The sequence below is a fragment of the Amborella trichopoda genome, chromosome 8 (genome assembly GCF_054954075.1).
Source record: "Amborella trichopoda isolate Santa Cruz 75 chromosome 8, AtrichopodaSantaCruz75HAP2 v2.0, whole genome shotgun sequence".
In the NCBI taxonomy this organism is placed as follows: domain Eukaryota; kingdom Viridiplantae; phylum Streptophyta; class Magnoliopsida; order Amborellales; family Amborellaceae; genus Amborella; species Amborella trichopoda.
The window spans coordinates 40051859-40066565 of record NC_142343.1 but is presented as its reverse complement, the minus strand read 5'-3'; the positions used below and the strand labels follow the sequence as shown (position 1 = coordinate 40066565).

The 14707-nt window shown below is 36.0% G+C and overlaps 1 protein-coding gene across 2 annotated transcripts; it reads left to right on the top strand.

The window, feature by feature from the left end:
• Positions 1–483: 483 nt before the first annotated feature.
• LOC18433508 (coiled-coil protein (DUF572)) lies at positions 484–14336 on the top strand. Of its 2 annotated transcripts, none has more exons than XM_006843594.4 (9): positions 484–1014; positions 1204–1450; positions 2681–2830; positions 2971–3105; positions 3360–3425; positions 3587–3640; positions 3732–3818; positions 9841–9931; positions 13684–14336. In XM_006843594.4, exons 2-9 carry the CDS (start codon positions 1253–1255, stop codon positions 13902–13904), a joined length of 1002 nt encoding a protein of 333 aa, XP_006843657.1. In that variant the 5' UTR covers positions 484–1014; positions 1204–1252; the 3' UTR covers positions 13905–14336. The 2 variants fall into 2 exon arrangements, with proteins under 2 accessions (XP_006843657.1, XP_020522520.1); XM_020666861.2 differs by having other exon boundaries at positions 484–1086.
• Positions 14337–14707: the final 371 nt, after the last annotated feature.

Sequence of the window (14707 nt, the reverse complement as noted above, 5' to 3'; positions counted from 1 at the left end):
GTTTTTCAGCATTAAAACTACTTTTACCGATGGATTTTTGAGGTGTATCCGTAGTTCTACATTATAAAGTTGCATCCTTAGATAAACTTTTGTCATATATATATAAGCAGGTGTCAACCACATAGTTTAACAACTACAGTGTTAGCCAATTATCCAGATTGAATTTGGGCCGATCTGATAGTTACAACGTCATTTTGTGTTTAAATTTTCATTTTTTTCTACAAATCTAAGTAACTTGAAATTTTAGATGTTCGATCTTCTCATAAAGAGGCACTTAATAAAAATATTTTAAAAATAATTTATAAAATATAAATTGATCAAAATACTACTAAAAAACTTCAAAAATATTTTGATAAATTTATTTTTTACATATTATTATTTTTGTATTTTTACATATGACTTTATTTTTTAAAGGATAGACTCCAAATTTCAAGCCATTGGATCGAGCCCTTTTAACTATAATTTCAATTCCACACATCAAATACGGGAGTTATAAAGTAATGAAATCACACTATTCTCTCCCAGGAATAGGGTCGAGGTTGTGGCAGTGGCACTCATCAATCAATCTAAGTTCCCATTCCCACTTACACGTTCGAAAACCGTTAATTATTTTTGTATTCCCCATTCATCTACCTAAAAAAATTCTGTTCTGTCCATCTCTCCTCTAAACAGCCCTAATCTCTCCCTTTCCAATTGCAAACTCCCTCTCTCTCTCTCTCTCTCCTGACAATCTCCCTCTCCCTCTCCCCTGACAATCTCTCTCCCTCTCTAATAGCAATCGCTTGTGCCTCTCTCTCTCTCTCTTCCGTTCTCTCCCTTCCATCTCTCTCTTGTTCTCTCTCTGTGGTGCTCTATCTCTCCTGTTCTTCCTAATTGATCAATATTCTCTCTCTCTCTCTCTCTCTCTCTCTCTCTCATGCTGCTGCAGCAGGACTGCAACCACAGTTCTCTCTCGTAGGCCTGGGGTGGGAGTTGTAGAACAAGAATTGAAGTGTCTCTCTCTAACTTTGCAAGGTTAGATATTGTCATATGTTTGATCACAGTAGAGGACAGAGAGGCGTGTTTTCGATTTAAGGCTTCTCACCTGTAGGTTTTCAGGGGTTCGAATTGAAGATTAGAGGCTATTCATCAAATTCTGGTGATAGTTGGTCACCACGCGCCTTGTTTTGTTAGAGTAATTTTGTTTTTTCTCTTCTATTTCAGGTTGTTGTTCTGTATTTTTTTGTTGGGTTTTCAAATTCAAGGCTAAGAGATGGGAGAAAGGAAGGTTTTAAACAAATATTATCCCCCTGATTTTGATCCGTCAAAGATACCAAGAAGGCGGCAGCCGAAAAATCAGCAGATTAAAGTTCGGATGATGCTTCCTATGAGCATTCGATGCAGTACATGTGGTAATTACATATACAAGGGAACCAAGTTCAATTCTCGAAAGGAAGATGTAATTGGCGAGGTGGGTTTTTCTTTTTGATTGTTTTTTATATGAAGGTTTCTGTGATGATTTAGTTTCCATTTGTTGAAGAGAATGATTATATGTTCTTCATTGGTGTTTATGATTATTTCATTTCAACTTGGCAAAGATTGTGTAGTTTTGTTTTGGTTTGTCATGTGGTTTTCATTTGAGAAAACCGCCCTTGAAGGTTGGTTATTGGGTATGGATGATTTAACTCCGATTAATCTGTTGTTGATTCTATTGCTCCTCTTCTTGGTTGTTCATTTCCAACTGTATAGATAATTTTAAGATTTCTGGTCTATATATAATTGTAAGAATTCTGGTCTATTTTTTTTTATCTTGATGAATGATCAATTTGTGTTGTTGTTGATTAGTTATGTGAAAATCGCCCCTTATGGTTTCAACTTCGTGGTAGAGATCCCAGTTTGGGTGAGTGAGGTCAGATTCAAACACTTGAAGTTTGTTCCAAAACACTAAACAAGTTGTAATATAGAAGTCTTTGGGGTGCTGAGCTGCAATTAAATATGATCACCACGGCATCACTTTCGTTAACTTTATTCAAAATGTACTTCCTTACTCCAGATAAGGGGACAAATCTAAGGCTCTAATGCTTTTTTTTAGTGTAACATATATGTTAGCGGTTTGACGACTTCAGTAGCAAGGTTTTATGCTGGTTTTCTGGTTTCCAGAATTGAATTTTCTGAGCATGTTGCAATCACTGGCTTTCAGTCCAAGTCAAATAAAAATTGAAAACCATAAAATTTTAATTATATTACCAGTAAAATAATCCTAAAACTGCTATTGGAGTTGAGTAAATGTGGATGTGTCATGATGGCTTGAAACCACTCATTGAGTATTTACCTCAGTTGGGAGCGGTCTTTATCAAAAAATCGTAATACATATTTTAACAAGTGACCACTATGCATACCATCTCATTGAGGAAGCATTATCATCTCTTTAGGTCTTGCAGTTTGCAGGTTATGACTGTGGTGTATCTTACCTTTACTATCATTGTCATAGGCAATCACTTGACTGTGTTATATGACTTGTTTGAGATTCACTGTTTTTTTAATGCATTATAGTGTCATCAATTTTTGCCAACAATGACTGTGGTGTCTCTTACCTTTTGGCGGCTATAGGAGGCACTCAATTGATCTTATTTTATTCCCCTGAAGGACTGTAATTTATGATGCTGGCCAGACTAACTGGTTTATTGACTGATTTTTGCAGGCATATTTGGGCATCCAAATATTCAGATTCTACTTTAAATGCACCAAGTGCTCAGCTGAAATTACGATGAAAACCGACCCTCAAAATTCAGATTATGTTGTGGAATCTGGTGCAACACGCAATTTTGAGCCTTGGCGTGCAGAGGATGAGGTGAGCAATTGCATCTTGGAGTAGAAATGTCTGTTCCTTGATATTTAGGTTTTTATTATCTGGTTTTTTTCCTAGAGTGGTGTGAGTCCAAGTTTTTTGTAAGAATCTGACTACTAAGCTTATGTAGTATTTTGCTTTAGGCAATTGAAGGAGAGAAAAGGAAGAGAGATGCTGAAGAAATGGGGGATGCAATGAAATCTTTGGAAAATCGAACCTTGGATTCGAAAAGAGAAATGGACATTCTTGCTGCATTGGATGAAGTGAAGTCAATGAAGGTACTTCTATAGTAAACTATCTTTGAAATTGAAAATTTATTGTTTCAGTGAAAAGATTGATGGAATTCACTGTTGCAGTTATTTTATGTTATTTTCTCCTTGAGGCATAACTATTGAACTTGTGGTTTTATTTTTTATTTTTACTTTTGTCTTTCTGGGAATACTCACTTTCTTGCATTTCAGATTTTTTAGGATTCTAAATATTTCCATATTCTGGCCTTCACTGATCTGTGATTTCTCTTGTGTTCTGACAGTCGAGGCATGAAACTGTCAGTGTAGATGCTATGCTTGAAGCACTGCAACGAACAGATGAAGAGAAGGTACTGTGGCATTATTTATGTCAAATATAGATATGTGCCTAACTTTTTTTTACTTTATTTTATTTTTTATTTTTAATATAAGATATGTGCTTGAAAACTTTGACCTAACTAAACTTTGTGTTCACGTCATTCGCTTTCCTTGTTCTGCATTCACATGACAGGAGAAGAAGTTGGCTGAAGAGGATGAAGCTCTTATCAAGTCTATTTTTGTCCATGTTGGTATATGAACCTAAGTTTTGTTTGTCTGTTGTTATTGATGAGAGCACTTTAATCACACATGATTATTTATCAATGCTCATAATGCAGGGTTCACAGAACTTTGTTCGGCGGATTGATGATGACGATGATGATGATGATGATGATGATGACGATGTATATGAGCAACCTTTCAAAGTATGTCCACTTTATCACTAATTTAATTTCAGTTGTTTAGTTTAGTTTCCCATCTTATACTTCTTTTCTAGAACCACAATCCTGAGTGCATATTTAATTTTGGAGATGTTAGAAAAGATACCATTTGTTCTTTAAGACGAGGGATAGGTTTTGGGGTTCATTGTTTGTATGAAGGGCACAAACATCACAAGTACTCTGATGAAATGGGCAAACGGAATGTCTATCTGGGTTGGCTACGAGTCTTTAGGTACTGAGTGTTTGTATGATCAGTTCAAGTGACGTGTGATGTTTCATAGGGTTGTAAATACGTATCTCTTCTTGACACTTTTCTCATATGAATGTTGCTCTGCTTGAGCTTAAATTGTTGATCTAGCTCAAAGTGTTGACTTCAATTTTATAATTACTGTATTACCCCTTTAGTACCAGAATTATTAACTCTCAATGTTGCTCTCCAATACCATCTACAAAGATCAAAGCGTTGTCGGCTTTGCAACCCTGTTCACTATCCAAAAACATAATGTATAGAACAACTGCATACGATATTGAGCAGCAGGAAGTTTGAGAGACATGTTTTGGTCTACCTGGAGACATTTGGTTACCACCAGGGCACTGCAAGATTTGTTGTTGTAGTCGATATTGGTCCATAACAATCTTACAATTAGGATTTTAAATTGTAGGTAAATTTAAAAGTTAAAACTTAAGCTCTGGACTTGTCTCTAGCGGAGTCGACTCATTGAGTAACCGGTAGACCTGGCAAAATAGTGTTGTACAATTGGCAGCCAACATAGTTCAAACCATTGGTGGATAGGTGATAACCACTATGTCATGAAGCTACTTTATCATTATGGAATGTCATATGGGCTAATAAAGAGTGGGAATAACATTTGAGGTAAATGCTCTCTTGTAATCTTACTTCAGTTATATAAATGTCAACACTTCTCAAAAAAAAAGACATTTGAGGTAAATGTAACATTTTGTAAGAGCTTTGGTGAATCAAAACCTTAATACTCTTGCACCTGCCATACTTTTTCTTTGGTTTTGGAAATTGGATGTGGCCAGGCTTAGTTGACTTGAGTATTGAGTCTCTTGTCCAAGTATTTAAATGCTGGTGATGGTTGTCCCCAATGCCTATACTTTAAGGGACTCATATATATAGAAATGGACTATAACTAACCAAGTCCCAGCATCCTAGCCATCAATATGTTATTGTATCTGGCTTGTTTTTTTTGCATGGAATTTTCATGGAAACTAACATCTTTGCTAACAATAGTGTGTTTGGTGAGATCCCACAATTTGTGCCCCTTTGTACCATGTGTAGTTAAGAATAATATGCTTATTTTGCTTCCAACTTAGTTTTTTTCTCTTTAGCAATGATTTAAAAAGCGAACCGCCCAGCGCCTATAAAACTGATTCTTGAACCTTGGCCGCCTAGGTGGTTCAGAAGGCTTGGGCTTATCGCCCAGGCCTAGGCGGCCAAACTGAGCGGTGGTCCCTGGGCGGCCGCCCAAGGCCTGCGCCATGCCCAAAAGTGAAATTTTTTTTTATTTTTTATTTTTATTTTTTTCAAAGATATAAAAGTTAAGAACGATGGCTTTTAGGTTCATTCACCAAAAGCCTTTCAGAGTAACATAAACCTCCAAAAGTAAGTGCATTTTTTGGATTGCTTTTGTTTTATTTTGAGATGTCTTCTTCAGGTGTTAGTCGGAGTGGAGATCCGGGTTGGAAATATGGATACAACCTGAATCCAAATGACAAAAATTGCGTTCGATACAATTTTTGTGAAAAAGATACAGAAGGAAGCATAAACCGGTTTAAGAAACATCTTGTCGGTATTAAGGGGGATGCTGCCCCTCGTAAAATGTTCCTGAAGCTATAAAGGAGGAGATTAAGCAATTTTTAAGTTATAGAAAACAAAAACAAGAACAAAATCCTTGTCATAGATCTATTTCTACTACTAGAAAAAGTGATCCGGTTGGAAGTATGGGTTCAACCCAAAACCAAATGATAAAAATTGTATAAGGTGTAATTTTTGTGAAAAGATACCAATGGGGGTATTAGTTGATTCAAAAAACACCTTGCTGGTGTTAGAGGTAATGTTGCTTCTTGTACAAAGGTTCTTGAAGCAGTTCGAGATAAGATTAGACATCTTCTGAATTTGAAGAGCCAAAAAAGGATGAAAATAAGCCTTGTTCTATGAAAGTATCTTCTCCAGTTTCTAGTCGGAGTTGTGATCCGGGTTGGAAGTATGGTTATAACCCGAATTCAAGTGATAAAAATCGTATTAAATTTAATTATTGTGGAAATGATAATAATGGGGGGCATTTACCGGTTTAAAAAACACCTTGCCTGTATGATGGGGGATGTTGCCCCTTGTACAAATGTTCTTAAGGCTACCAAGGAAGAAATTATACAATATTCTAGAGCAGCCAAGACTCCTAGGGCCTTATCTGTACAAACTGCATATACTAGTAAGAGGAAGGTAGAAGAAGAGGAGGAAGAGGCAGATTCAGAAGAAACAGAGGAAGAGCGTTATATTGAAGAGGGAGATGACTCTGATGATGGTGGCCTCGACTCTGATGTATATGATGAGGCTTGTCCTATTGATATTCTTTCTGATGATGATGATTGAAGACTCTTGCCTCTTGGTGCCGACTGCTGAGTGTTGAGTCTGTTGACTGTTGTGTTGAGTCATGAGTGTTGACTTTTGTTAGACTATATATTTTGTAAATTTCTGTATATTTCTGTTGTGTTGAGTGTTGACTTTTATATCCTACACTTGTATGGTTTTACAGTTTACTGTTTTAACAATATGGATTATCAAAATTCTCTTCTCGACTTGTATCTTTTTTCTTCTTTTTTTTCAACTTGGAATATGGTATATTGGGATTTTTTTCTTTTTTTTTCAACTGGTGGGCGCCCAGAACTGAGCGCTCGCCTAGGACTCGCCTAGCACTTTTTGATACACTGCTCTTTAGGATTCAAAGCGTATGCGTCACAGCCAAAATCACAAAAGAAAGAGTAAGCAACTGGTTGACCTATCTAACCTCTTATTGTGTTTTGTAGTAAAGATCAACATTGGGTGATATGTTAATTAGGAACCAAGTTATGCGATCTGCTTTTGCCTAGAAACACTACTCTAACCCAGTAGTATACTCAATACAACCACCTCATTCTGCTGAGGTATACTTGGGAACTGTCAAGGATGTAACAATGATGCTTACTATCAAGATTATTACATTTGCCATAACATGATTCTCCCCCATTATCAGGTCCATAGTTACAGGGATTAGGAGTGAGCTCAAATCCCGGATAGGGGTCGGGACCATGGGTTCTAGAGATGCATGAAGATCCATGGTTTAGGGGTTCAGATCCGTACACCGAGTTAAAGGGATCGTGATCCCAATGTGAAGAAAGCATGATTCAAATGTGGTATATGGGATCGGGGTCTATCCAGCTTATAATTGAGGCTCCCCAAATCGGGTATTCTAGCTCGGGAACAAAGTCTCTTGAGATTAATATTTTTTTTTTAATTCAAAAACCATTGTAAGTAATCAGTAAATACAAAGAATCCTGCTTTTTAAATATATATATATATTTTTTGTTATCATTGGAGTGTCTTTCATAAGTGACAAGTGAAACTTAAAACCCAAAATGGGGATTCAAATTTCAGTTCTCAGGCATGAAAGAAGCTAGTTTTTATTTTCCCTTGTTTGGGAACTGTCATTTACATGCGATAGAGCATGGAATTGGTCAAACACCCTCTATACACAGAGGGGAAAAAGGGTTCACAAATCACAGGCAAAGAAAGGGTCAACTTGCAAAAGTCTTTGCCATGCCGGATATGTTCAATGAGAGAGCGTTAGAGACAAAGATCAATTGTGTAAAGCTTATAGGGCATCCAGTAAGTGAAATGAAAAGGATTTAGGGGAGGACATGAAGCAACTTTTGCTACTCTTCTCCATCTATGGGTTCCATAAAGTAATATGGATACAGCTTGTATGTTATAGTGTTTATTTTTGTGACTTACAACTTCAAGCTTCAAACCCTACTTACCATTGTGGACATTAGGGTTGTTTCTCAACTGGTTGATCTCTATACTGAACGCCAATTTAGATTTGAGATTACAGGCTATGGAGTTAAGAGGGGAAGAGGGGAGCAGTCTATGCATGTGACTGAAAATGTGCTGGTGATCTTTGGCACAAATGTAAAAGAAACTTGATTCCACATTGGTGGAGGCTCAATTTCACTTACTTATGAACTCATGATTTGGATGAGAGGGATCTGGATCTTATTAAACAAGGATGTAGATCACCAATTGTTTGGTGGATAGAGATTGCTAAATTCAAAAAATGTCTAGAATCAAGATCCCTTGTCCCAGAGCGCAAGATCAAGCTTCCAAAGCTAGAGCGACCACCTTCTTGGGATATCCTGGTAACTATACTCAGTTCTCACGCTTATTACTCTTGTTTTTCTAATTTTCTAGCAATGCCTTAAACCTTTTAAAGCACAGGAAGGCATTTATGTTTTTTTAGTATGTAAATCAACATTTTTCTTTAAAACTTAACATTAAGAATGACAAAATGTATCAATGTGACTTCCAGGTCTCTAAATGTATCAATTTCAAAAAATCCTTGCTTCTAGTGGTTGATATAGTAAAGTGCATTTTGTTTTGTTTTTAAACAAACACAGATCGTGTGTCCCAAACTATATGTTATGTCTTTCTGCAATATCGGCCCCTTGCAAAAATATTATTCTTTGCAATAATCAATTCTCCCTTTCTATTTTCATACATCCATATGTACACTTGAAATCTTGTTCATTAAAGTTTTCCAATATAAAGATACTCCTTAAATCTGGAACATGTTTGAAACCAAAGATTGTGCGTGTTACCCCATCAAATGTCTTGATTCTCATATCTCCAACTCCCACTTGATTCATTATTTCCCATGTAAACAACCTGTTGTTACATGGTTGGTATTTATAGAATCAATCCTCTTGTGGAGGTTGTGAAATGATGCTCTCGAGTGAAGTAGCCAATAGGCTCAATAATGTAAAATTTCTTCCTTATATACAGGCAAAACTTCCTCATCTTCAATAAACTCAACATTTTCTACTAGATTCCCCTAGAGTCACTTGAACTAGGATTCTCATTATAACCAGATTTAGGGGTTCCCGTTACCTCTTTTTTGCCTTCGAATGTTTCTTCACATGACCTATTTTTCCACAACCTCAACACTTCACCTCCTTGTGCCCTTTCAACTTTAACCTTGACTGACCCTTGGCTGTAGTACTCTCCATTGGTCTTACCCTTGCAACAAACACATCCCATGAGGATTCTTGACCATACTTTCACCGTGGCTCCTTTGTACGATGTGCAGACGCGACAAAGTGAAGAGACTTTGCATTGTTGATATTCATAATCAACAAATCCCATGAATCTGACACTGAACAAAGTAATGTGGTTTCTTGTTTTTTGACAAGAATGAACAAAGTAATGTGGTTGCCTTGTCTTCTTTCTCAATTTTCCCATCTAACTGCTATGATTCAACTTGCCACAAAGTTTTACCCCTTGGACGTTTGGACTTTGAATATCGTTGTACTACTTCCAACAATATTCAAAGATTTGTAAACTGCCACAAACCTCTTACCTAGTAAGTCTCAAAAGCTAGTGCTCTGATACCAATTATATGGTTCTTGGGGATTGTGCAACTTCGAATCCTAAATACTGGGAACCCACTTAACATTGTATACTTATTCGCTTAATTTGCTTCTAGCCTGCTTTGTCCAAGATATTGGCTGGGATTCCTGTGTTTAGAATTACTAGGTTCACAATCAAGAGCTTCCTGAGAACACCACATGTATTTTCTTTTTCAAGGTGGCTTCCTTTTAGTCATGAAAGTAATGAATATGGCTTGCAATTTCTGTATATCCAATATTTGTATTGTGGATTCTTTCATAGATTTTATCTTATCAGACATGTAAATTCATCACTTTAACCATTTGTAATTTGTATATTATCTAGAGGAGGGTCTCTGAATCGGTTGACAGAGGGGAGAAGCGAAATCCAACCGACTGCTTGACCAGTACCATAACAGACAAAGATAAATGTACAGGTTAGTTTTGAGTGGTTGATATGAGTTCTTCTGGATGTGGTTAAGTTAATTTGAATAAGCAATTTCTTTGGGGTAGTTAATTTGAAAATGCAATTGAAGTATTTAAAAGGAACATTTTTGTGCTTACTAGGTGTTAGTTCATGCATAAACTTAATCGACCCTCCCTCATAATTTCATTTATATCAGTACTAGATGTTTAGATTGTTCATAAATTCTCTATGAACAATCGCTGAACTATTCTGAGTTCTAATGTACTTGTGAAGGCAATATTCATTTGCTGTGGCAGTTGTGATCTGTGGTCGTCATCGACATCTATTTACAGTTGACTACAAATGAACATAAAATCTTTTCACATTTCACACTTCTAAGTTCTATTTTGTTAGATATTTTCCCGCCATGTGGGGGATGGCTGAAAGAATTGATTCAGCAATTTTTGGTGCATGATGCCATTGAAGGTGCGGAGAAATTAGATCTGTGATGAAATGAATATTGGGAGGAAAATGTTTGGTTTATAGGAATGATGTCTTCTTTTGCCAACAGGCCTCTTTCTATTATTATAAACACGTTTTTCATGTATATAGTTATTTCTCTTTCATTGAAGGATAATTTATAAAAATATTGCTGTTGATGAATTCTTATTTACAACTACATTTTTCTAATGTTGCTTTTCATGGATTCTAAACAGACATGTAAAAAGATTATTTTAAAGATTGTGTAGTTAAGTAACTTGGGCTAGAAAAATAAAGGCGGAGATGGCCAGAAATCTTTTACCTCTACTTTTGGATGTGACTTTGGAGAATAAACAACTTCATCCATTTATCTATCGAGGCAGCATATCAAGCTTCATTCACATTGTCTCTGTCTGCCAAGGGAGATATAGGACAGCCAGTTATTAAAATCACGACCCAGCTTAGGACTCACTGAGAGGCTTGGCGAGTACGGAGGTGAAACCTTGGATTCTACCCGATTTGGCAAATTTTCAAAGATATTAGCAATTTCTTTGTCTAAAAAAATATCCAGTCTCTCAAGTCAAACCGGGTGATTCAGGCTTAGGATCGTCTTGAATCCCAGCCCTAGCTCATGTTTTTAAACACTGAGGAGAACTATTACTCTTGTGAATAGGAATAGTATGAATTTCACCAACTTTCTGAGGTTGCCATGAAAGAGTTACTGTAAGGACGAGCTATCTGATGGAAATGTAGGTCCTCCTATGAAAACTGTGAAAAACAACTATCTATGTGAAATTAGAAAAAATGATGAAAGAAGTATCACCAAAAGTTGAATCAAAAGTCATGAAAATGCATATGATTGGATTTTATTTTGGACAGGTGCATGTAATTAAATTTCTAAAACTGAGATTCCGACTATGACAGTGAGAATTCATGAAATTGTAGGCATGGATTAACATTAAGAAGTATTAAATACATGATTAAATATATAAGATATTGTAACAATCTCAAGACTTTCAACTTGGTAATTGATAATTTTAGGCTCACCTTCCTCATGATGATTATAAGATATTGTGACAATCTCAAGACTCAACTAGGTAATTGATAATTTTAGCTCACCTTCTTCATGATGATTTTTAAAGGTGGAGTTTCCTCATACTTACTTCGTATGAGAACCACGACTGGTGACCAACATCTTCATCTCTGACCATACCTAATACCTGCTGGTATTTAGTTAACCCATTGAGTACTCCTTACAGAGGAAATAAAAAAGGCTAAACTTTTTGATATACATTAAACTGCTGTGCCTCATTATTGTTACAAATATAGACGTTGGGTACAACTAATCAAATATATGGGGTGAAGGATTTATTGAGGTTATCAGACTACAGCAACCATCAGCAGAAGTTCCATGAGAGGTTTTGGTAGATGGATGTGGTTCTTGAATCTTTGGTATCAACTTATATGACATAAGCAACATAAGATCCATATTAAGTTTATTCCAAAGTAAATGCTTGCATAGAAAATTCTCTCCCATTTGCAATATCTTAAGTCCTGTACCATATTTAATTGTTCTCTTCCTGTAATTTCTCGTGCACTCTATTTTCTTTCCTCCCATCTCTCAGATCTTACTCTTCTTGCTTATCTCAAGTTCTTGTAATATATTCTTTCTCCACGCCTTCTATTTTAAGTTATCCTTCTGTTCATAAGTTTCTCTTTATTTTTACTATTTACTTACCCAAGTAGTTATTGAATTTACTTAGATTTGGTTTTTGGAGCTAAGGAAAAACAAGCTTCTTTGCTTTCTTATTTTAAGTATACTAGGCTTTATATGTTTGCCTGCTATTTTTTTTCAATTAATTTTTTCACATATTTTTTATTTTTTTGTTAAGTGCAAGACAGTTTTTTTATATAATAGATGACATCAACTCTAAATCTTGATATGCTGCACTTTTCCCACTTCTAACCAGTGATTGAAAAATTGCTGGTTGGATCAGAATTGTCCTATCTAACCCAGAATTGGGCAGTCACCGCTGCCAAATACCACTGGACTAGTGAAACTGCCTAAAAATGGGGAATTGCCTTGTTCATTGTAGTGAATCTGCCTAAAAATGGGGAATTTCCCATTTTAAAAATCCGGGCTACTTTCCTTTGGTGCATTATTCAGGGCTTGGATGGAGGACCAAAGGCCCTTTCTCCCCTTATTTGATTGGTCTTGTTTTAACCCATTTTTCTCTTAAAAAAAAGAAAAAAACCTGATTCTAAGCATTTTTTGATAGATCTGAGTTTTTATACCAAAGCCTTGATATTGAGATATCAAAAGTTCCAAAATAATGGTTTTAATATATTATAGTTTCAAAGTTTTAGGTTTTACTTGTTTCAAAAATCATTCATATTGTCTCGATGGAAATTCCATTGATTGAATCAGGACGTTTTGATTTAAAATCTTTGGTTTCTGGCCGAAATGGCTTTCTTGATTCAAACTTGATTCCAAGTTTGAATCAAGACATTTTTTTTTTAATTTAATATCATTGTAACTTTGGTTGAAATGGGGAGTTCATTACCTGATTCCAGCTTAAATTTCTGCGGGGTTTCCTGCATATTTCAGAAATCTCTATTCACCTGGATGATTTTCCACAAATTTGGGTGAAATTTTGAATGAAACCCCAACTCCAGGTTGTTGAAAAGCTAATTCAAATTTCCTTCAAATTTTTAATGATTCCCCAGCGAAAATTTTAACAATTCAAATTTCATTCAATGTAGAGTCAAACCAAAGATGTGAGTCTTTCTTATACTTCTCCAGTGTCAAAAAATATGCATAAATTTGTCTCTGATGGATAATGGGCTATTCAAATCTCAAATGGCCAAAGATTTGCATGAGTTTGTGTCCCTTTGATGGGAAATGGGTTACTCTGAATCTCAAGTGGCCAAAAATTTGCATAAATTTGGGTCTCTGATGGAAAATGGGTTGCTTGCTTCTCAAATGACAAGGTTTGAGTTGACACTTGTGCTTCTCAAAAACCACAATTTTTTCATAAAATCTTTAATTTGGGTCTAATTCCCCGAACTGGGTGATCCAAATTGGAACTACAGATCTGACTCAGATTTTTAGGTCACGGTGTCGGACCCTGGTTCTTGTTTTTCAAACGTAGATTCTATATGTAAAACCTAGTCTCCGTCTGCATCTCTACCTCTTCTTCCGCCGCTCTCTCTCTCTCTCACTCTCACACACACATGCACACATAATTTGAAGGGCGCAAAGTCTTTCAGGTTATTGATTATTGATTTGTTGTGTGACTGCAGAAAATGCAAGAGGTTCAGGATCGATAAAACCAACCTCTATCAAGCCCAAACCCTTTGCTGTGACTTTTGTAAAGAAACCCCCTCGCGCTGCTCCCACTGAAACTCTCAAAGAGAGAGAGAAAGAGGAAACAAAGGAGACGAGAGCAACAAATAATGATGCGGTGGCTAATACAGGGCTCCAATCGCTTTGCCAGAATTATGACAGTGATGGAAGTGATTGATAGTTGTTAGTTTACGTTTCAACTCTGTTCAGAGAAAATTTCGGAGAAAATTTTAACCACGACATCGTCTCGAACAGTTCCATCTATAATATCACAGAAAGTCTCTCTTTCTCTGCACGTTTTTTTCATTCCATAGTATTTTCCTGTCCATCCAAAAGGCTTTTTTTCTCTTTGTTCCTTGGAACGAACACCTATCTCCCTTGGTATTATTTTTTACTGTAAATGAAGGCCCGGTTTGTATGGGGAATTTGTTTATTGACATTTTTGGACTGTACGAGAAAGTAAAGCAGCGGTCTTTTATGGCAAAAGTGCTATGTATTGTATATACCATTGGATTATATGGTAATTAACATGTAAACTTTGATGTACTTTTGAGGGCATCTACCACTGCTTGTCAAAGTTAATGCACTGTGGATAGATTACCTCCTTGAATTTCTCTTGACATGTGTTGACATTATGTGTGTTTGTGACGGAGAGATTATGTGTTAAAACGATCATGAATGGTGTTATCTCAATGTGAAGCTTGAGAGAGAGAGAGTGAGAGTATGCTAAAGCCATGGTTTTAAAAAATGGTTTGGTATGGATCGGCAATTTGGATTAGAGAATCGGTTGAATTGATCAGTTTTGGTTTACAAATTTTTTCAAAAATCATTATAATGTTTCAAAAATCTAGTCATTTAGGTTTGTCAAAGAAATAATGCAATTGATTGCATTATGGTTTTTAATTATTTTATTGAAAATGTGTAGATATTTAAAACTTGTCTAACGTTTGGGTGTTTGGTGTTCATTGCGTTCATTTCAAA